This window comes from Aptenodytes forsteri, unplaced genomic scaffold (genome assembly GCF_000699145.1).
Source record: "Aptenodytes forsteri isolate BGI_AS27 unplaced genomic scaffold, ASM69914v1 Scaffold323, whole genome shotgun sequence".
Taxonomy (NCBI): domain Eukaryota; kingdom Metazoa; phylum Chordata; class Aves; order Sphenisciformes; family Spheniscidae; genus Aptenodytes; species Aptenodytes forsteri.
The window spans coordinates 399,073-420,217 of NW_008795323.1; the positions used below are offsets into that span (position 1 = coordinate 399,073).

Here is a 21,145-nt window from a genome sequence, read left to right on the forward strand (position 1 = left end):
AGGACCGTGCCCGCCTCAGGGGCCGGGCGGCCGCGCTGAGGGAGGCGGCGGGCTGGGGGGGCGCTCGGTGCCCCATCCTCGCGTCCAGAGGGGAGGGAGGGCCTTCCTTCCCCAATCCCTCCGGGCTAGAGTAATTCAAACCTTCCCCAGCGCGGCCGGCGCACGGGGGCTCCCCCAGTTGGGGGGTGAATGAACGTGAATGGCCCCGGTGGTGTGTTGAGTTAGGCGGGGTGTGAGACCCCCGCGCCTTTTGCAGCCCCTCAGAGAGCAGGGCCGTCCTCCCCACACACCGCTTCCCTGGTGTGCTGCCGGCACGCTTTGCCACAGGTTGCCCCCAGAAAACTCTGCCCAGTCCTTGGGCTGAAGACATCTGAGGGAGACCCGCCAACGTACCTCCTGCCGTGTTCTCCCCATCCCTCTCTCAGCACATCCTCCCTCCTCGGTGCTGCCCAGCCCCTGGTTTTCCCCGCTTTGCCATGGTGCCCCGAGGCATGCTACCAGGCACGCTACGCTTCCCTTCCCTCCAGGGTCCCTCCTGCCCTGCGTCGGGCCTCCTTCCCCTCTCCACACCTCCTAGCTCGGTGTGATGCCCTGCAGCCAGGCACCCTGACCGCAGGCGGTCTGAAGACAGAGATCACCTTCCCTGTGGTTTTGTTGTTTTTATTAGTTGATTATTTTTTTAAGGAACAAAAGGGACCACTGTGATAATCTCCTCTGATCTCGAGATAACTTCCTATGTGCTCTAAGAGACAGTGTCCTGTTTCTTTATAGCCATGTTCCCAGATAACGGGGTCAAAGCCCTGTCTGCCTCGGGGCGCAGGCGGGAGGGAGGATGGTGTTGCAGACACTGAAGAGGAAGGAAACCCCGGAAAGGACTCAGCAGGCCTCACGGGCAGGGGCTGGGCAAGGACTTGGCAGGTGGTACAGCATGAGCTGTTTGAATTTTAGAGGGAGGTTGGTGCGTGGTGACCTCAGACAAGCAGCGTGGGCCTTTGCATGGTCTGACTCATGTTTTGGAGGGCTGGCAGTGGCAATCAGCATGGCCAGCTGCAATAGGCAAGGGCACAACAAAATAACTGCGCTAATTCCCCACATGTGCTAGAAACCTTTGCAAATGTGAGTTTAGCTCAGTCTCATGGCTTTGTTTAATTTGTGCTTTTGATTTTGTTTTTTCATTTTGCTTTGAGGCTGGCAATGTGTAATGAAGCAGCACTTGAAAGCAAAAAACATTTAAAATGGAGAAATAGATTTAAGGTTACTGTCTTGAAGTGCCTAACTGGTCTGTTGTGCAGTCTTACTACAGCTTTGCTGTGTTTCTTTCATGCTCTGCCTTTTCTGAAAGCTCTGTCACAACATGGTCTTTGTTTTTCTCTTTGTTCTTCTTCCTACATTGGCAACTAGTGCCAACTGAGGTGTTTGGATTGGAACATATGGGCTGTGTCTCTGTAGACATTTAGCAGAGTTCAAATCATCTAAAATGGAAGACTCATCCAGAGTCTATGTTTTAGACAAAATCATCCAGGAAAGTCTCATAACATCACTAACACGAAAGGATCTTAAAGTAGGCCCTGAATAAATGTACAGGTATCACTTTACCAGCCGCTGAAAGACAGCCATCTCCTGGGTGGAAAACAACAGCTGTTTAGTCATGTACAGCAATACTAGCAAAACAGTAGACCCAGAGATGAATAATACCATCTGAAAATTCACATCTATGCAAAAATATTTCATCCATTGCTAGGGAAGCTTACTTAGTAGCTATACCTTTGATCTATTCCTACTAGTTTAAGTGCTTGTATTTGCCAATGGGAGTCAGTTTTAAACACATACAGATAGGCTACAATAGATTATGAAGGTTATTATGTTTTCTTCTGTCATTTGAACAGGCTTGGATCATTTTCTGTTTGGCCATGGCCAAAATACAGATTAAAAGGTAGTACTTGGACTTGCAATAACATGCTAAATAATGTTTAAAAATAATTACAAAAGCCCCAAGTTAGCAGCAGAATTAGTAACACATAGTACATAAAAAGAAAATAAAAATTTCTGTTGCTGCGTTTTATTGAATTGTAATTTTTGTTATAATAAAAATCAAACGTAGTAAGTCAAAAACATAGTGATTTTGCCTCCGTTTCATATGGATGCTACTAAAATCTCGAAAGAGTTGAAACATGTCAGGAATAAATAGTATTTAATGATAAACCAGTTTTTGTGCAGTACTGCACGGGGCTGGACTGATGCTGGAGAACCAGCACACCCACCTTCCCATCCAGAGAGGATTCTAAGGCACGGAGAGGTTTTCAGTTTGGAAGGAACTGCCACAATTAGCTGTTCTGAACTTGTATTCATGCAGGCTGTGTGCATCCTTCAAGTAATTCCCCCCTCAAGTTTCAATAACTGTAGTTGAACTAGGCCAGATCTTCTAGGTAAAAGATCCCACATTCTACTTACATATGAGAAAAAGGTGACTTGTTCAAGATCATTAATGTTATCTGATAAGACTGGGCTTCAACTTCCTAGGCTACAGACAATCATCTCAGGTGTATTACATCCCTACAACTGCATTTGGTTTAGGAAGAATGGATAAATGTATGGTACCACTTTACCTTTTTATTACATGTAAATACATTTATGTTCTTTGTCTTACCTGTTGGCAGCTTCCACCCTCAGAGCATGGCCAAATAGTTGTAGCACAACTGAGGAGGTGGGGAGCTCTTACAGTGCATCAGCTGCTGATGAAATAAAAACTTGGCAGAATATTCCCTTGAGAAGGTCCCATCCCTCTTTCCCTGTGCCCAGCTGCTCCTTCTTCCTTTCGCCAGAAGCTTCTGACCCCATCAGTTGGGCTGAATGCCAAATAAATTGTACATGTGGCTGGTCTCTAAATAAGAAGTAAATTTCTGTCAAGGGTATAGAATGAGAATCCTTATTTGTTTGAAATCAAGTACTGGGTATGCTTCCAATGCAAAATTAATGACCCTAATTTAAACCATGAGGAAATGGGAAAGGATATGTTGGAGTTGGAGGTAGACAGCTGGAGAAGAAATACAGTAATGAAAGCAGTTATGAAACAAAAACTGAAGCAATCACAATCACTTCTCCAAATGTGGAAGCCTGAAATACTTCAGGATACAAGTCCACTAATTACAAATCTAGCAAATATGCCTATACAGCTTTACCTCTGTGCTGGCAGGAAATAGGAAAATAGATCATCAAGAAACCTAGTTCTTATTCTTCTGGACTTCCTAATGTATCAGCAGTTTAAGTGTTGGTATTTTGATCACTCAGTTCTGGAAGAGTTGTTTGGCTATTCTCTTACAGACCAGAAATAACTTAAAGCTTTCCTAGTTCATTGTCCATCTGTCCACAATGTCTTGTGCTATACTGTCTCTGAGGACTTGCTGTAAAAAGTGAATGCTTTTTACTGTAAGATACAAGACTGACATATTTAGGAGATCAGAGAATTTATAAATAAAAAAATATGGAATCAGCATAAAATCCCTTTGAGTACATGTTTTTCTTGAGATAACACAAAGTTTAAGTGGGCTCTTGAAGGCTAAATTCCTGAAGCATCATTCTTCAACCGATCAATAATAATTACAGCCCTGCATATCAATCTGTAATCTCTCCTACAATTTCTTTATATAGGTAACTGTAGTAAACAAGAAGAACAAAGTGCTTTATATCTGCTGAGTTAGACAATTTTATTATTGTTTAGCCTCTGTGAGTTTGAAAAGGTACATGCTGGACTAAAACAAACTACTGCTGAATGATTAGGATGGTTTTTGCTAAGCTAAACTCTTGTGTTTTTTTACCTAAACAAAATACATGCAAGTAAGATAGTGCATACCATAACTTTCAACAGTCACATTACGCTCAGATGAAAAGAAAATTTGGGGGTGAAAGCAACAGAAATTTTGTTTTTATCAAATCCAAATATATAATACCTGCCCTTAGGTTTAGTTCATGTGACTTAGGGGTATTATACCAGTAACTAAAAAAAATAGAAAAAATAATGCAGCACTTCTCTCTAAGGTAAATGATCTGCTTTAAGAAAAAGTAATTTCCTTGTAACAACATTCTAAGCCTTACATTGATTTGCTTTGCACAGCATCCAACTGCAACATTTAATAAATAATGCAATCACAAAATTGCATATACTGATAAATGAAAAAACTGATCACCTGACTAAAAATCAGTATTCAAACACAGAAGGAGTGATAGAAGCTGGACACCCCCTCTCATGAGTTTTCTCAAGATGTTTCTTTAGTTTAATAATTACTGATGAATGTCTTATATTCTATGTAGTCTAAGAATTAGCCTACCAGTTTGGTTATTTGTAATAGTAAGTAATACCCTCTAGTGGTATACATAGGAAAAGGAAAAGAAGCCAGACAATGATTACTTTTTTTTTTATCCTGAAAGAGGCTAGATAACATTTTCACTTGTATAACATAGGGTATCACTGGTCTGTCGAGACGTGCTAGTTAAAATGGAAAATGCACTGCAAGCATTAGACTTGCGTTAGATGTCTGGGTTTAGTTAGAACAGCTGGGTCTAGAATATGTCCTGGACCACTAAGAGTCTTGAATCACTTGCTGTTTGCAGACAAAACAAATTGCCAGTGCAGCACTTGCAGTCTGGAAGGAATGGTTCTAATGATGTCCAGATCAGAGATATCTGTCCTTACATCTGAGGGCTACATTTAATTCCTACACATTAAAAGTAACTCTGTAGGCAAAACAGGAATACTCGTCAGTCTCCAGTATTGCAGTGTAATGAAGTCTGTATTTCCAGACTCCATGTGCAGTTCAGAGTTCATTATCAAAAAAAGATTTTCTGAAGAAGCTCATAATCAGGGTTTCCTGCAGTTACCAGGTCTTTTGTTTTATTTGCCAATTGGCAAAGGTTCAGAGATTGAGGTAAAAACTGACAGTGCTGGAGAAAAAAATCCAACAAATGCCCCTCTTACCAAGAAAAAGCTGTTGAGCTTATTAAAAGAAATGTGCAAATACTCTTGAATCTTTTCCAGAAGCCCATTCTACTAATGTAGAGTCATCTAGGTCCATTTTGAAATAATCTTTGTTTCCATAAACAAAATATCCCTAAGTAATGGTAATATCCAGGAACTTCTTCCATTTGTCTAAAGTAGCACGTCAATGTGCAGTATTTGTCATGATGTGATGATACTTGACTAGTATCATATCATTCTGATTGTCACTTTGGTTTTGCCCTTCTCCTGCAACCCCAGTATTGCTACAAGATTTAAAAGCTTTTGGTAGTTTGTCATGATTTTCTCGTGGCACTGATTACTTCCCACCCCTCCAAGAAGAAGGATCCCATACTATTCAGGTATCACACTGGTTCAGACTTTAAATCAGCTTCTAAACTAATGTTAAGCAAGATGGAAGTCAGACGCCAATTATTTTAAGGCCTCACGAAGGAAGGATTTACTATGCCTTATTTTTCTGAGCTGTAGTTCTGGCATTAGTTCAGCTACTGCAGGGTCTTGGACCAGTGTAATCTTCAATACCTCTAGTTATCTCCTTATTACTTTTTTGCTTATGCTGTGACAAACCAATCTCTGCCTTCTTTATCCTCTTCTAAAGCATATAATAAAAGAATGGAAAAAATTGCCCATCTCCCAAGCTGGTGTAACTTCACTGATACTAATGTAGTACTATAGGATCTAATTAAGCTCACTAACTTTCAGACTACACATAATGGTTAATAAAACTGAGACAGTAGTTAAAAAGAAAAAAGTTCTGACAATGATTTATTGATTTATCTTCTTTATCCTCTTCTAAAGCATATAATAAAAGAATGGAAAAAATTGCCCATCTCCCAAGCTGGTGTAACTTCACTGATACTAATGTAGTACTATAGGATCTAATTAAGCTCACTAACTTTCAGACTACACATAATGGTTAATAAAACTGAGACAGTAGTTAAAAAGAAAAAAGTTCTGACAATGATTTATTGATTTATGCTTGTGAACAAATGTGTCTGGCAGTTGAATGATGAGATTGCCATACTCTGTACAGAGAGTTTTTTCTAGAAATCTTCTTTCCACTGGGTTGACAGAACTTGCAGTATAGAAGTTCAGGAGTGGGTGTCAGTTCACAGACTCTAACCCAGTTAGAAAGATGGCTGCATGCCCGGATGAGATGAAGGTTCAGACTTTCTTGCTACCGTTCCTGTTTCTGTATGTTCAATCTTGCTGAAAAACCAATCAAGCTGTCTGACACCTGGCACAGGAGGGAGGCACTAGGTGTTACCTTCCTGTGTTAAGCTGGCTGGGAAGTTTTATTACCAAAAAGAAAAGGAAAAAAAAAATCTCAAGAAGCTATTTCAAGCTAAAAGCTGGAAGGAAAGAAGCTAGTCAAGCTGAGCCTTCTGTGCCTTTTTTTCTGTCCATGCTGAAGGTTGAGAAAAGTCTCCTTGAGAGCAAAAGAACCTCTATACTTTAACTGGGGGAAAATGGCAGTTCTGTGGTTACTTTAAAAATGCTGCTTTCCGGCAGGTGGGCAGATACTGACTGTAAGTGGCATTTTGTGCACAACACTTGCAGATGGGCAGATATTGACTGTGAATGGCATTTTGTGCAGAACACTTATTTTTCAAACCTTTAAATACTGATTTATGTATATAAGAAAGACATATAAAATCCCTAAGTATTTTCTCCAAGCCTTAATTTCCTTATCCTCATCCTCTGGCAAAAAATAAATATTAAAGTTTTCTAATCTTCACTTGAATTGTCAAATTCCTCCCAGTCTGATACGCTCATAACTTCTGATGGAAAGTCAAGGTGATACTTCACACGGTCTGCATGCCATTCTGAGAACCATTTCTCCGTTTCCATTAAAATAGCCCTGGGCAAAGTGAGGACGCAGGCAGCCATCCCAGAAATATCATCCTCCAGCTGGGGTCCTTCCTCCCAACAGTCTCTCTCTGCATCGTAAATGTGGACATAGTCCATGCGGATTCCTCTGTTGTGGGATCTGCCTCCCAAGACATAGATCCTGTTGTCTAAGACCGCAATACCTGGCTCTCCATGTCCTGCAGGAAGTGGACATACGTTTGTCCACTGATCAGTGCTTGGCCTATAGCAGGCAACCTGTAAAAAAAAGAAAGAGATTAGCCAAAATCAAACTTGTATCTTAGTGACAGAGCCTGGCCATACAGCAAACTATTTTGGAAGCCATGCAATATCATCAGTCTTTTGACAGGGTGTTGATAATGGAGAGTGCGTATCACTGTGTAGTAGAAGTACAGTACTCAGCAGAAAACTGTGCATAGTTGCCATATAGCTTTGAATCACAACTTCTGACCCTGCTGCTGGAGTAAAAGCTGTATGTCATTCAAAAAATGTATACAAAAGTGAAAGAGATGGGGACACATGCTAATATAAGCTCAGACATAACGCACCTGTTTGCATTAGGAAAAAATGCGCTGGAACATACAAATATGACAAATCTGCTAAGCTGTCTCTGCACCATATGTTGGGAAGTTTTAGATTTCATTGGTACCTACCTGGCTAACTGCTTTTATTTGTAAGCACCATTTTATCATTCAGATACACTTTTCAGCTAGATTTAATCCTGCCATCTTCATTGGCTTTAAAAGAGCAGTTACTTTTTGTGTCTTCTTTTCATGTCTCTAGCAGTTCTAGAAGCTGGAATAAGACTCACGAGAATTCTCTCCAGCCATCACTTATCGTCAGGTACTGTACATTTAATTGCATTATACAATTGCCATCCAACATATCCTTAACAACTCTGTCCTGCAATTACACGTTGGTAATTCAAAAGTCCTCGACTTAGAAAAAAATGCACATGAGAAGACAATGTAAAGTGAACTTAGTTAATGTGCTACTTATTGGGTATGTGCATGCCAATGAATGTTATCCATCAAAGATGTTTTAAAATTGGTAAGAATTCCAAGTGCTGGAGCTTTAATGCTTTGTGGGTTAGACAATGCGTTCAAGACAGACAGCAATAAATAAATCATTGCAAGTTCTGCAACTGAGTGGGGGAGAGCTGGTGCAGTAGCTGTTGCTGGGCAGTTAGTTTTATTTGCATACTCAGCAGGAGAAAGACATTACGTCAGAGTGCAAGCATCCATAGAAACAGACTCTTCCAAGAAAGACACAGGTATGACATGCTCTCACCTGGTGAACATCCCTTCTGTAGCCAGAATCATTGTTGCTTCCTCCAATTACATAGAGCTTCCCTAGCAGTGCAGCCATCCCATGCCAAGCACGTCTCACTGGACCATCTGCTAAAACGTCCCAGCGGTCAGTCTTTGGGTCATAACATTGTAGCTCCTTCAAATAGTCTTCTCCTCTCCTCCCACAAGTAATATACATCTTCCCATCCAGTGCTGCTCCAGCATGCGCATATACCTGTATCACCACATGGGAAAGCAAGAGGTTGAGGTCTGGATTTATGTATTTCTCCCAGTTTCAAAGAATGGAATAGACATTAAAGGAGTGACATTCTTCATGAGTTATGCAGATATCAACATCTGGAAGGATTTTCTTATAGACAATTCCTTTCTAGGTGATTATGCTATAAGTGTGGATTTCTGAATGAAATACACTACAATTTCTAAAAATTCCAGAACTGCAGTGGGTTCTCATTCTTTATTGTTCCTTTATTAGAAGATCATTCATACTATTACTTTTCTCTCTAGTCTACGTGGAAGCCTTTCTGTTGGAGACTTTTCTTATACAAGCAGTGTTATCAGGAATGCAAGACATCCTACTTAGTAGCACTCAATTGGATCTTAAGGCTTTTGATATTCTCAGCATCGACACACATTTATTATTTGTGACCTCATGCAAGCTGTTTATCCTCTTCTGCCTCTGCACCCCTTTTGTAAAATAGCAGTAATATTTATATTTTAAGGCGTCCTGAGATTCTCAATTGAGAGGCATTATGAAATCACAAATACTATTTTGTGCTGGTCACTTGACCCAAAGCTTTTAAAAGGTGTAGTAGAAATCAGCATAGTTTCTTGAAAGATTACTCAGGAATTTAGGTTTTTTCCCTAACCAAGATTCATCAAGCAGTTGTTTGTATTTATCTTCCTCCTTTGCAACACTTTTAACCTGAAAATGGAAATTCTTGCCTTTTTTAGCAGTATTAGAACAAACTTTTCCACTCATAACCCCAATTCCCATGTCACTACACCATTTCCTGGTTCCTGGGGTCACAAATGCTAGTTTGGCAATTGCTGTTCTAGAAGGATAAATGGTACTGATGACAAAAGATAGCTATTCACTCACATATTTCAAATGAGTAATAGTCTTAATATTAGCTGACTGAGATGTGATTCTGCATCACATAAGCTATTGTCACCGGAACTTGTTACCCAATCTCATGTCTGTGTCCAGGAACTAAGTAGTCTATAGAAACTGATGTACCTTCTTACTGGGGCATTATCTCTTCTGATCAGGAGTAAAGCATGTTGTCAGGACTGTATGTGAGAAGCTTGTACTACTGTGGCTGTAGTTTACCTGCATAGGAGGAATGGGAACTTCTGTTCCTAGAGGTTATGTGTTCAATTTTAAATGGTTTTAAGGATTAACACAATAAAGGTGCATGGGAAAACAAGAAGAAAACAGGAAAAATAAGCATTTAACCTCAAAATGTAATTTACATATATTATTATTCTGCTTTTTTGATACTCATTTATCCCATATACAGAGGCTACTGTTTCCTGTCTGAATATCAGCAAATTTAAAGCTACACATGAGGAAAAGCATCTGAAAAGATTAAATCAGGAATTGGGGAACTCTAGTAGTGTGTGTGGCTAATGCACTCCTTACCTCCTTCTTCAGAGGTGTCACATATTCCCAAGTGTTGCTTTTAGGGTCATACCTCTCCACTTCCCTCAGATCTTCATGGTAATCTCGGCCTGCGACGGCATATATATAGTTGTCCACAACACAAACACTGAGGTCAGCATGCTCTTGCTGTAGGGACTGGATCTGGAACCATTTGTTGTGTCGCGGGTCATACCTTGTAAAAGAATGGGATCAAAGAAAGTTATTAATTCAGCCACAGAATCATTGCTGGAATACCAGACAGCACCACAGATGTGGGTTACTGTACTGTCTTTGCCTGAAATTGAGCTCAGCTGTAAGTGGAGTGAAATTTGGCCTTGTCAGCATTTTATTATTAGCAAAGTTGTTTTACTCTATTTTTAGAAGATGTATTTTAGCTGACATAATCATGCTATAAAAGCCTAGGTTTTCCATTATCTTATACACTGCTGTCAGGTTATATATCAAAATCTCTGCTTGCACAAAGCCATTCTACAAGGTAAAACAGTCTAAAAATAGCACAAAGACTGAATCTGGATCTTCGAGAGTCCAAGAAGGGCATAAATATGTGGTGGGTTCTTTGATTCTTTTCCCCAAATATCTGCTGCTCAAAGTGAACTTCATGATTCACTTTAAGATCAAAATACCTATCTGGTCTGGGAATTTTAGTTACAGAGAAAACTGGTTGTGAAGTGAAACTATGCATGCCATAAAATAAGGGCAACTCAGCTAACACTAGTAAAAATGACCACAATATAAAGACAAAAGGGTTTCTATCTGTTTTTGCAATGTACTGGGCATGAAGGTCTAAACCCGATCCTTCCTCCTCCTCTTTTCCCTGGCACAGAAGAATGGAAGAGGACCCTGGACTGCTGCTATCGCGCACACAAATTCTTGAAAATCAACCACTAATAGCATTTTATTTAAAACCCCTTTTTGGTAGCTAAATCCCTTTGTATTTGGACCAAAACTACACACAGAAGACTTCTAGAAAATCCTAGTTCAAGAGCATCTAGACAGTCTAGGGTTCTAGGTTCATTACTGCTTCCCACACCTTTAATGCTTCCCCCTTCCAACAAGGCAGAAAGTAGCATATGTAATACTCTTGAATTTGTAGCTGTTTCTACCCTATCAGACTTGGCTTTGTCCCATAAGCACTGCTGGAAGCTTCCTGTTACTATGAGGCTCATTTCTTTATTTCTTGTATTTTCTTTCAGTGAGGCCCCTGCTCTGTTCCTAATCTTTCAGCTAGCAAGCATACAAACTGCGCTACTGGCTTACTGACTCAGAGATGGGCAACAGGGTGGTAATAAAAATAATAGCAGGATTATCCTTATCTTACCTCCAACACCTTGACTCTGCTCGAAAACCACTTACATTGTTGTCTCCGCCAATTAAATATACAAAATTATTGAGAACAGCAATCCCTTGGTTGGACATTCTGGGGGCTAGTGCAGCTGTAAAGTGCCTCCACTCTCCCAGCAAGGGGTTCAGATACTTGGCTTGATCACTGAGGACAATGGATGGAGTAGAATGCATCCCTCCAAATCCCACTACACACTGGAACTCGGATCTCAGCTGTGTCTGGGAGCTCTGAAGCATTGGCTGAAGGCATTCATTCTTGTGGTACATTAATGCATCTGCGACTGTATCTTTTAAAGGACATGGACTTAATTTGTCATGAAGCCTTTGTAGGATTTGGGGTTCCATCAGAGGAAAACGAACTGTCTCAAGGAGCTTAAGGGGCTCCATCAGGGAGACCTGATCTGTCTCCAGTTGCTCTGGAGAATAATGATAAAAAAGTGCACCATCATAAACTTCAAACTCATAGTTAACCTCCAAACGGTTGCTGCTGAGAAGGGAGTAGACCTTCTGCAAGGGTAGCTGTCGATACACTTGTGTCCTTGAGAAAGCTGCAAAGTTCTTCAAAATGTAGGAGTCCAGCTGATCACTCAAATGTCTCAAGTCATAATGGTCAGCTAGTCTGTATACGTCAAGGATGTTCTCTTCGTCTACCCAGGACATGAGAAAATCACAACAGAACTTAATGACTTCTGGAATCTGCAAGAGAGAGATATTTTTCATTTCAGACACCACTTGCCTCACACTCAAGAGACAGGTGACAGAAGCCTGGGATGACTGTAAGAAAGTTGTCCACAAGACGACTGCTCTCCTCACAGTCTGATCACCATGTTCACTTGTGCACAATTCACCTTTCTCCAGAGAAAAAGAACTCAACATGGGTACGTAGATGAATATAACATAGACCTTCTAGCCACACTATATTGCAAGCCTATGAGTTTGGCTTCAGGTGCAGCAGCAATGTCTTCCAAGACACATGGGACACTGGACAGCCAGGCTGCCTCATTTGTTAGCATGGCACCAAGCTGCAGGCTGCCTGCGAGGCAGTCATGAAAACAGAAGGCATGGAGGACATGGTGAAAGCCAGGTTTACAGTCACTCTGTAGTTGTTCTTTCAGAGCACTATAGACATACTGTATCAAAGACTGTATCTGTAACAAATATATCTGCATCACTCGAGCACAGGAAGCCATTTGAAAGGAAAATTAATATTTAGTGTTGTCTTCTGAATACAATTTGAAGTTGTATCTGGCAGGAGGGACTACTGGCAAATAAAGAACTAACTGCTGTCCAAGAGCCCCTCTACTAACAAAGTGGTGCTAAGTCTGTAGAAACCAACCAAAGCAAGCACTCAGAAAGTTCAAGATTTAGTACCAAAGCCTTGTGCAGCGGTTAGCTGCAGGGGAAATTAGAGAAAAAAAAATTGTCTTAAAGGCGCATGAATTCTGCACTTAGTGCAGAAACCATAGTGGTAGGATTTCCTGTAGTGACGGGGTCAGGGGAGGTTATGTGCCTGTGGACTCAATCTGGGGAAGATCTTGAGCAGCACAACAATTTCTGAGCAGCAAGCCCTGTCCTTTACCATAGGCCAGAGGTATTCTATTTCAGGGAAGCTTTCATAAGCAGATCAGTGGAAGTGAGTGGTATATAAAATAGTCCTCTAGATGAAATGGTAAATGTTTATAAGTAATAAAACCATTGGCACAAATGAGATGTGCAAGTACTCATTCATTGTTCCTACCCTTCCATAGTTAGTTCCAGTGGATACAGCATCCCAAAGAAATTCTTCTCATCAGACGCATGCTCTTATTCACCCCCTAACCCTCCATCTAACCAGATATCCATGTTTTCCACTTCTTTCATTGTTGCTTTTGTTTCTTGCTTCTTTTTTGTCACACCTCCCAGTACCTCACCTGAAGCTGACAGGCTGCAGCTAAGGTTTCCTGCACACTGTTCACACTGAGTTCCAGCTCAGAAGTGTAAATGAAGTTCAAGATTTTACACATTGCATTATAGGAGATGCCATGAATATGAACTTCTTCTTGTTCCATCTCTCTCAGTCCTCCTGCAAACATTCCTCTGTAAAAAAGACAATGGCACATGCTGTGGCAGATTTGCATTGAAACTATTTTCAGTTTGCTTATCTTATGTTGTCCTGGGAACATAAAAAATATTCAGAAAGATAAAAACCTAGCCAGACACTTTTATGGGATTACCTCTTCTCTAAGCCAATGATACAAAGAGTACAGGCCTTTAGGACCTAAGAAAGTAATACTCTTCATTCTGCAGGATAACAGTAGGGGCCATCTGAAAGGTATCACTCACAGCTGAAGGACTTGAATACACACTCAGTACATATGGATAGTCAATAGGCAGAAGCAGATACTCTGGGTGTGGAGGAAGAGGAAAAACAGAGGAACTTGGGACTGTAGGAATTTTTTCTAAGCTAGGGCAGTTCTTCCTCCAGTTAGAAGTTTGTCTGGATTGCCTTGGGATTTGTTTGCTCACTCTATGAAAATAAAGTCAGTTCAAGAAACTGCTAGTCAAACTGACCAGGGGATTGCCTGATTTAATGGACAGCGAGTCACACTATAGGCATGTAACAGAGGAGTGACCCACTTCCAGTGACTTTTTGTGTATTATGAAATGATCACCACAATGGGCAAAGTCTTACAATGCTAAGGATATGTTAAAGCCACCCAGAGTGCATTTATGCAGAAGACACCTGTTCAGATAGTCTCTCCTCTTTATATACCTCCAAGTACCACACACAGGCAGTGAATTTAGTGGAGGTAAGCTCAGTGTGCAGGAACAAGAGCTTTATTTCTGTAGAGAGAGATGAATAAAGCCATACTTAGTATTTTGAAACACATTCAGCTCCATCTTATGGGTCTAATTTTACATCCAGAAGCAGCGTGCCAAGACAGAAGATTTGGATGGTGCAGGTTTTAGTAACATTCAGACACATGCTTGTTACTGCCGTACTGAAGTGTACCTGAAATAGTCACAGGATGCAGCTAGAAGTATGCGATGAGCCTCAATAGGTTTCTCTTCCACTACCAGAACTACATCGAAGAGGATGCTGCTGTCTCGGAGAGATACCAAGCCACTGAGCAAGGCCTGAGAGTGCTCTGCACTGCGGTATGTGTTGCTGGTGCGCTGCTGAAGGGAGGGCTCGAGTTGAGCTTTGTGTGGCTGAGTCAGCTCCTGATCCTCCGCCATCCCAGGCAGAAATGCTCAGCCACCAGCTGTAGCAGAACGAAATCTGTGAGACAACAGAATCAGCAAAGGTTTGTGCCTTTTGCTTAACAAATGGTCCTCTGACCCCCGCCTGTCACAGTAAATAAATCAAACCAACTCTTCAGTCAATGAAGAGACAGTTCTACCCTGAAGAAATTATCCTGTATGATGATACTGGAAATAGACAGGTGTGTATCAGCACACCAAACTGGCAGAACATGTTTTTTCAAACAAGTATTCTGACTCTTGGGTTTTCAGTCCAAGAGTCAGAGTATGTAGCATGTGGGGATTTTTTTTTTCTTAGCAAGAGTTTTACTTCCCAACCCATTACCAGAACCCCTTGTTTCCTTTGCATTTCTGCATAATTTAGAACAAAGAACAAAACTGACGTAATTTTTGCCAAATTCCAAGTTGCCTAATATCCTCAGATAACTTTGCTGCAATCTAAATTGCACCTTCACTCTTTCTCTTGATATTTTAGCCCAGAATCTGAAAGCTCTCCTCTCTCCCTGTCTTTGCTTTTTCATTTTCCTTAGCTGAGCACATTTCCATCTATCATTCTATAAAATACTATATGAAACTGTAGGCTTCAAAGTGAGTTTCTTTATTGTGACAACTTCAAGCTAGCATGCACAACTGCTTTTCACTTCACCATGATTCCCTGCAGAAAGAGGGTATTTCCTCCCGTGTAGGCACTATAGAGGGCTATCCTGTACCTTTTTCTAGGGCTGCCATTGACACTGTAGGAAGGTCCCCTATGGCACATGGGGAAACACCTGTAAAAAGCTAGCTGAAAGTGATTGTGTTTCATGTCTATGGTTAAGCTCTCAAAAGCTCAGGAGTCCTCTTCTACCATCCTGTAATTTACCCTTCCCATTGTCTTTGAAGAATGTCAGAAGTTGTACCAGTTAGAGCTCTTAGACTCTATCCAGTTGTCAGAGCACATTAAAAAAAAAAGCATTAGCAAAAGGAAATAACTTAGCTGATATGGCTGGGTAAGACACAGTTATAATAGCCTCTCCTCCAGCGGCCTGGGAAATAGCTTAGTGGCAGAAGGGATAGTCACAAGGGGTTATCAGCAGTCAGAGACGCAAAAGCAGAACAAACCCAGCAAATCCAAACAAACAATGAAGAAATGGAACCATTGTTTAATTGTGCCAGCCATAGATAGTGAATGCAGCATTGGAAATCTCTCAAAGTACTGCAAGGTATTCTGTGTATGCTCAGTGAGGAAGGAGCTATCTGGATGACACCAAGAAATATAAAAATGTTTATTGTGCTGCCTGAGGGAAGTTACCCTACACTGTCCAAACCAAAAGGAAGCTAGGTGGCATTGCATGGTAAATGGGATGGAAAAAACCCTGAAAAAGCATATTAATGGTTGTCGTCTCTTTGCCAGTAAAACCAAGACAACAGGCTCAGAAGAGGAGCTCTGATGAGACAACCTTCTAGGGAGCACATTCAGGTCGATTACACAGGGAAAACTATCCATCATCAGCTGAAGAGATGAGTAATGGATTATTTTTCATGACAGGTAGATGCTTTTCCTAGAAATAAGATGACTGCTTTTGAAGCAGACAAAACATTACTGTATCATTTGATTTGCTCCTGGGGAATACTAAAAGTGATGGATTGAGACAAGGGAGATAATATAGTAAGAAAGGCAAGTGAAGGAGTGAGTGTTACTAGACATTGATCAGAAATTTCCCATTTCACTAAAAGGGAATAAAGGCTGCAAAAGCAAAGTAGGGTGAGATATGGTCCAAATGAGGAACAGATTCAGATAAACCACATTAACTGTTAATGTGGTTTAATGTGGTTAACACTCCAGAGTTAATGTGGTTAATGCTCAAAAAAAGCTTGCATCTTTTCAGCAACTTAGAGAGCTGTATCAAAAGAAGTCTCTCTGAGAGTAAAATCATTGCATCAAAAAGCAGAAGTAAATGTAATAAATGAACTATTTTCTGAATTCAAAGACGACTTGTGTAGGCAAAACAGCATGACCTTTGATGCAATCTTATAGCACGTCATATAGTGTAGCCATTGGTGGAAGAGAGGCTAAGGAGAGAAAAGTGAGATATATTAAAACTACATGGGCCATTGAACCCATGTAACAAGTGTTAGCAAAAAAATGTATTGTAGGGGAGTGGGTTTCCCGAGAGAGAGATACATGCACGGTAGATTGGGAAACCCGTATAATCATGCCAAGCCTTTATTTAAATCTACCTTTAATTAATACAACTGTAGACTTACTATTCAGAATACATTCTGTATCCAAATGATCTTAAAAAGGAGCAGAAAGGGGGTGAAGCTTTCAGCAAGTAAAGCCTCAGAAGGGATCCGATTTTACAAATATGGTAACTGGAACCAGGAAGATCAAATAGTATTATGAAAGAGAGTAAATGAAAAAAAAAATTAGAAATAATTCAGGGATTCTAAAGCTGTATGAGCATTAGTATCTGCAGAGCTTTCAGTGACAAATGGGGCTGTCTTGGAGATCTGCAGGGAGTTTATCTCACTGCTAGTTATGGACTTGAATTATCCCACAACTGTTAGCAATAGCTGAACAAACCAGCTCTTCTAGCTGACCTGTGGTAAGCCCAGTGTGGTCAAATGTAGATGCTGGGAGTGCAGCTGAACCATCCTCCACAGCTCATTTTTGGCTAGTCAACAGCTGAGCCTACAGGTATTTTGCTAAGCTCTATTTTCTGAATTTTGTCAGTCTCTACTTCTTGTTCTCAACTTTTGCCCCTGCATTGCATCTTGGCTGCCAAGCTGCGAGCTGGACTATCCTCAGGGTGGTCACTCATAAACGTACACCAATACAAAAGCTGCCGTGTGTGTTTGGAGCACAGAGCCACTATGATACAGAAATGCACCACTCTACCTGTGAGTATTTTGCCATCCATAGTTATTTGCTGCTAACCAATTTTGGGTATGTAGGTTGAGTACTGATGCTGCTGTGGAAAAAGGGTGGAATACTAGTGAGCAGGTACAGCGTATGTGTAAAACTTGCTAGCACTCATAAGCTCTTTTTGTACATGGATACATGAAGTTTCCTAATTACATTGTGGCTACTCAGAGAACTGATATCCTGTCATGTGTATCTCCCTACTCTCCTCAATTGGCTTCAAGGCTCATAAGTAAGTATGAATGCCTATTGTCATAGTTTTAACCAGTGGTAACAGACTACTCCAGAAAAATTCTCACTACTGTGATTTTTATCAATTGTTGCCTACTTATAAAATTAAAGGTGAGCATTTATGGTGTTAATCCATGATGTCTGACTGACATAGGTGGTTAAGTCCTCTTTTTTGAGCCAAAAGCCAAGGAAAGTCTCTTAATTCATACTTAGGTAGTCTTAGGAGCTGGTAGACAAGACCTTTAAGATAAGGAAGGCTTGTAGGGGATGGCCAGCAAGATTCGCTTAGCTGATTACTGAGTGCCCTCACCTTTGTAATAGCTGTACAAGCAGCAGCAGCTGGCGTTGGGTGGGTAGGGAAGTTACAAAGAGTGGCTGTTGAAGCAGGGTTAGTGGGGTTGTGTTGTGGGCTTCTTTGAAAGAAAAGTGGCTTTGGCATTCAAGTTTTCTGGATTAAATGCAGTATGCTTGGTGAGCTGATAGTTTAGTTTATGCCTCTGAATATTGTTCTAAATGCTGACTATGAATTTGCTGGGGAGGGGTTGTGTGTTGGCACAGCACCTTGCTTCTCAGGCTATGTGGTCTAACTGTGACCTTTCTCCTGTAAGCTTTGTGCCTTTGTTACTGTCTAAAAATCTGGTAGCCCAAACAGTGGAATTGTGCTATTTTACGTGTGGCGTACCAGCTGGGTGGAGGGGAATGACTGTTAATGTATCTAGGAACTGTTATGCCTCTTAAGTGTCCATCAATCTTAAAAATAGCAAGGAGCTTTATTGAATAACCTCTGTATATTTTTAGCTGAAAATAATTTAACCCCATCTCCTCAAACTTGTATCTTTCTTAATCTTTATTGTCCTTTAAAAAAAAAAAAGCTAAATGTAGTACAAGCAGTACTGCTCTGAATGGAGAGACAGAGCAGGTTTGTTCAGCTTCTTGCATGCTGCAGAAAACCTTCTATTTACTGTTTTTCCTTCCTGACCACTCATGAACTTTGCTGGCTTTTATGGCTTGAGACACTATTTTCACAGGCTGGCATATCTGTCCCTGTAAATGAAGGAGCTGTAGGCAGGCCCTTGCTAGCTAATGTAAATGCCCAGTCCCTTGATCCATGCAGTTATGTTCCCTCTATCCTGAGCCTCTCTACTAGAAAGGGAGTTTGGAGGATGTTCTTGAGGCCTCTCTGTTCTCTCTGTGTGACTAAGCCAAGTTCCTAGAAATCTCAGTAGTACGTTGGTTTTTTTTTTTCTTTCCTCTTGTGCAAGTTTCTCAGTACTGGTCAGCTGTTAACAGTGGGATTCAGTGGCTGAGTATTGCAGGACTTATCCTAAGGGGGAAGAAATGAGGAACTCTTTCTGTTTGCTGTGCTGCTTTAACAGTAGCAAACATAAAAAGTACTGTCTCATGTGCTGTGGGATGATGTCTCCAGAAACAAGGAAAGGCAAGTCCTTGTTCCAACCACTTTGAAACTGCAGAGAAAATCATACTAGAGGTTTTCTTAGCTAGATGCACAAGGTATTTGAGACTGCAGTTACGTTGGTTTGCATTTGTCTTTTAGAGGACATGGGTTAACGTAGTGATTAATTTTAGGGTATTACAATTGAGTGCCCAGTACATAAAGAGGAAGGAGGTGTATGAGGTCAGTAATTGTATGTGTATTTCTATAGGTAATGCTAATGTAGGAAGATATGCACTGTTAGGTCACTTTATATCAAGGAGTTTAAAAAAAAAAAAATCAAAAAATCCCCCCCTAAATGACAAAACCCTCAGAGGTACCTAGATGGACGTGACTGCTCTTTTTCAATAGACTGAAATTTTCTATATTCTGTGCCTGGATTCCATTTAGGAACCAGCAGAAAAGCAGCCGTGCCTTGCAACAGTAGACATGGAGGGAGCATGAAGGAAATCTAGTATTTCCTTCTATTTCCTGTACTATATTCAAAGTCCACTGTATCACTAGTGGTCTCTTGTAATAAGCTTTGTCCACAATGGAGGCTACAATGTCTCAGTGGCTTGCTGATAGCTCTGTGTGATTGTCTTGTATTCAAATTCCACTACCACAACATGCTTCTGCAGATTACTTACATGAAAAAGTACAAGTCTTAGTGAGGCTTCTGATTATTCAACTGAAATAATTGCTTATCTGTACATGAAAAGAGTTGTGGTTCAGTTTTTTTTTTGTAACAGTCCCCTCTCTGATCAATGACAGAATACTTGCTTTCACAGCAAAGATATGTGGTTTATGACCGAGGAGGTTTGCACTGGGACAGGAGGAATTGAGGGAATGAGTTGTGACTTGATCATTGAAATGGCAAAATGGTGAGAGGCTGGTATGCTGGCTTGCTCTTGCGCTCACTGAAAATCCTCATCCTTTTAAGAACACAGGGTATAGGAATGGCGTAGCTCAATTAGTACGGGGAAAGGAAAAGTTAAAGGCATGGTAAAATAGATGTGGTAAAGAGAACGCAGTGTCTGTCCTACCTGAATTTGTAAGTGCAGAGCAATTGTTACACGAAGGTCTTTGCGTGCTGCTCCAGTAAAGAACATTCTGGGGAGTGGGAATTCATACAGCTTACAGCATACGCTTCCTGAGATTGAGAAGAGAGTCCTGCTTCCCTAAGAATGTATCTGTGTTGTATCTGGGAGCACTTCCCAGCAGCTGGGTCAGGGCGTATGTCCTGAATGTATCCTGCTGCCATTATAGATATACTCAGCCTTTATTCTCTGGTGAGATATGCTGTGCACTGATCCTGTGCTTTAAACATAGTGTAGATAATTTACAGTGCTTAAGTCTGTTATTGGTATTGCATGGTATGATACATACCTAGACAAGTATTCACCCCTTCTGTGACTAGCATCCATGTCACACAGTGATGCTCACTAATGTGGGGGTTTGGGGTTTTTTTTTTTGTACAGTTGTGCTGACAGCCTTGATTCTCTACTGTAGAGAAATGGCTGGATACAGGAAGGATTATCCAAGTTAGTTTCTATGGAAACTCAGACATTTTTGTATTGAAGAGCTTGTGGCTGTCAGTTACATCTCTACAAAGAGGTGTTTTATGCAGATAGTGATATTTTCTTGTGCATCAGCTGTGCCCAAAATAAACTAGAGCTTGCTGGTGTTGGGTATCCGAATCTGTTTAGCTTACTGCCATATGGACAGGTGGTTCAAGCTTGGTGGGGGTCCCATGCTTTCTTAGAATTGTGGAATAATTTAGGCTGGAAAGAAACTTGGCAGGTCTCTAGTCCAATCTCCTGCTCAAAGCAGGGAAAACTTCAAAATTGGGTCAGGATGCCGAGAGCCTTGCCTAGTTGTCCTGGTTTCGGCAGGGATAGAGTTAATTTCCTTCCTAGTAGCTGGTACAGTGCTGTGTTTTGGATTTAGGATGAGAATAATGTTGATAACACACCGATGTTTTAGTTGTTGCTGAGCAGTGCTTACACTAGTCAAGGACTTTTCAGCTTCCCATGCGCTACTGACTGAGAAGGCTGGAGGTGCACAAGAAGCTGGGAGGGGGCACAGCCAAACTGGCCAAAGGGACATTCCATACCATGCGACGTCATGCTCAGTACAT

The 21,145-nt window shown here is 41.0% G+C and overlaps 1 protein-coding gene across 1 annotated transcript; it reads right to left on the minus strand.

Annotated features, from left to right (window-relative positions):
• Window positions 1-5,952: 5,952 nt before the first annotated feature.
• KLHL22 (kelch like family member 22) lies at window positions 5,953-14,457 on the minus strand. The gene is made up of 6 exons (XM_009279978.2): window positions 14,187-14,457; window positions 13,105-13,270; window positions 11,172-11,890; window positions 9,833-10,025; window positions 8,171-8,404; window positions 5,953-7,117 (listed from the first exon to the last, which is right to left on the minus strand). The coding sequence occupies exons 1-6, from the start codon at window positions 14,411-14,413 to the stop codon at window positions 6,740-6,742; spliced, it is 1,917 nt and encodes a 638-aa protein (XP_009278253.1). The 5' UTR covers window positions 14,414-14,457; the 3' UTR covers window positions 5,953-6,739.
• Window positions 14,458-21,145: the final 6,688 nt, after the last annotated feature.

Excerpts from the sequence above, each read along its gene's own strand:
- KLHL22 (XM_009279978.2), bottom strand. The coding sequence starts at position 14,413 with ATGGCGGAGGATCAGGAGCTGACTCAGCCACACAAAGCTCAACTCGAG. Across the intron at positions 11,891-13,104 it reads CTGCAGCCTGTCAGCTTCAG|ATTCCAGAAGTCATTAAGTT; the intron begins GTGAGGTACTGG and ends TCTCTCTTGCAG. Across the intron at positions 7,118-8,170 it reads ACAGAAGGGATGTTCACCAG|GTTGCCTGCTATAGGCCAAG; the intron begins GTGAGAGCATGT and ends TTTTTTTTACAG.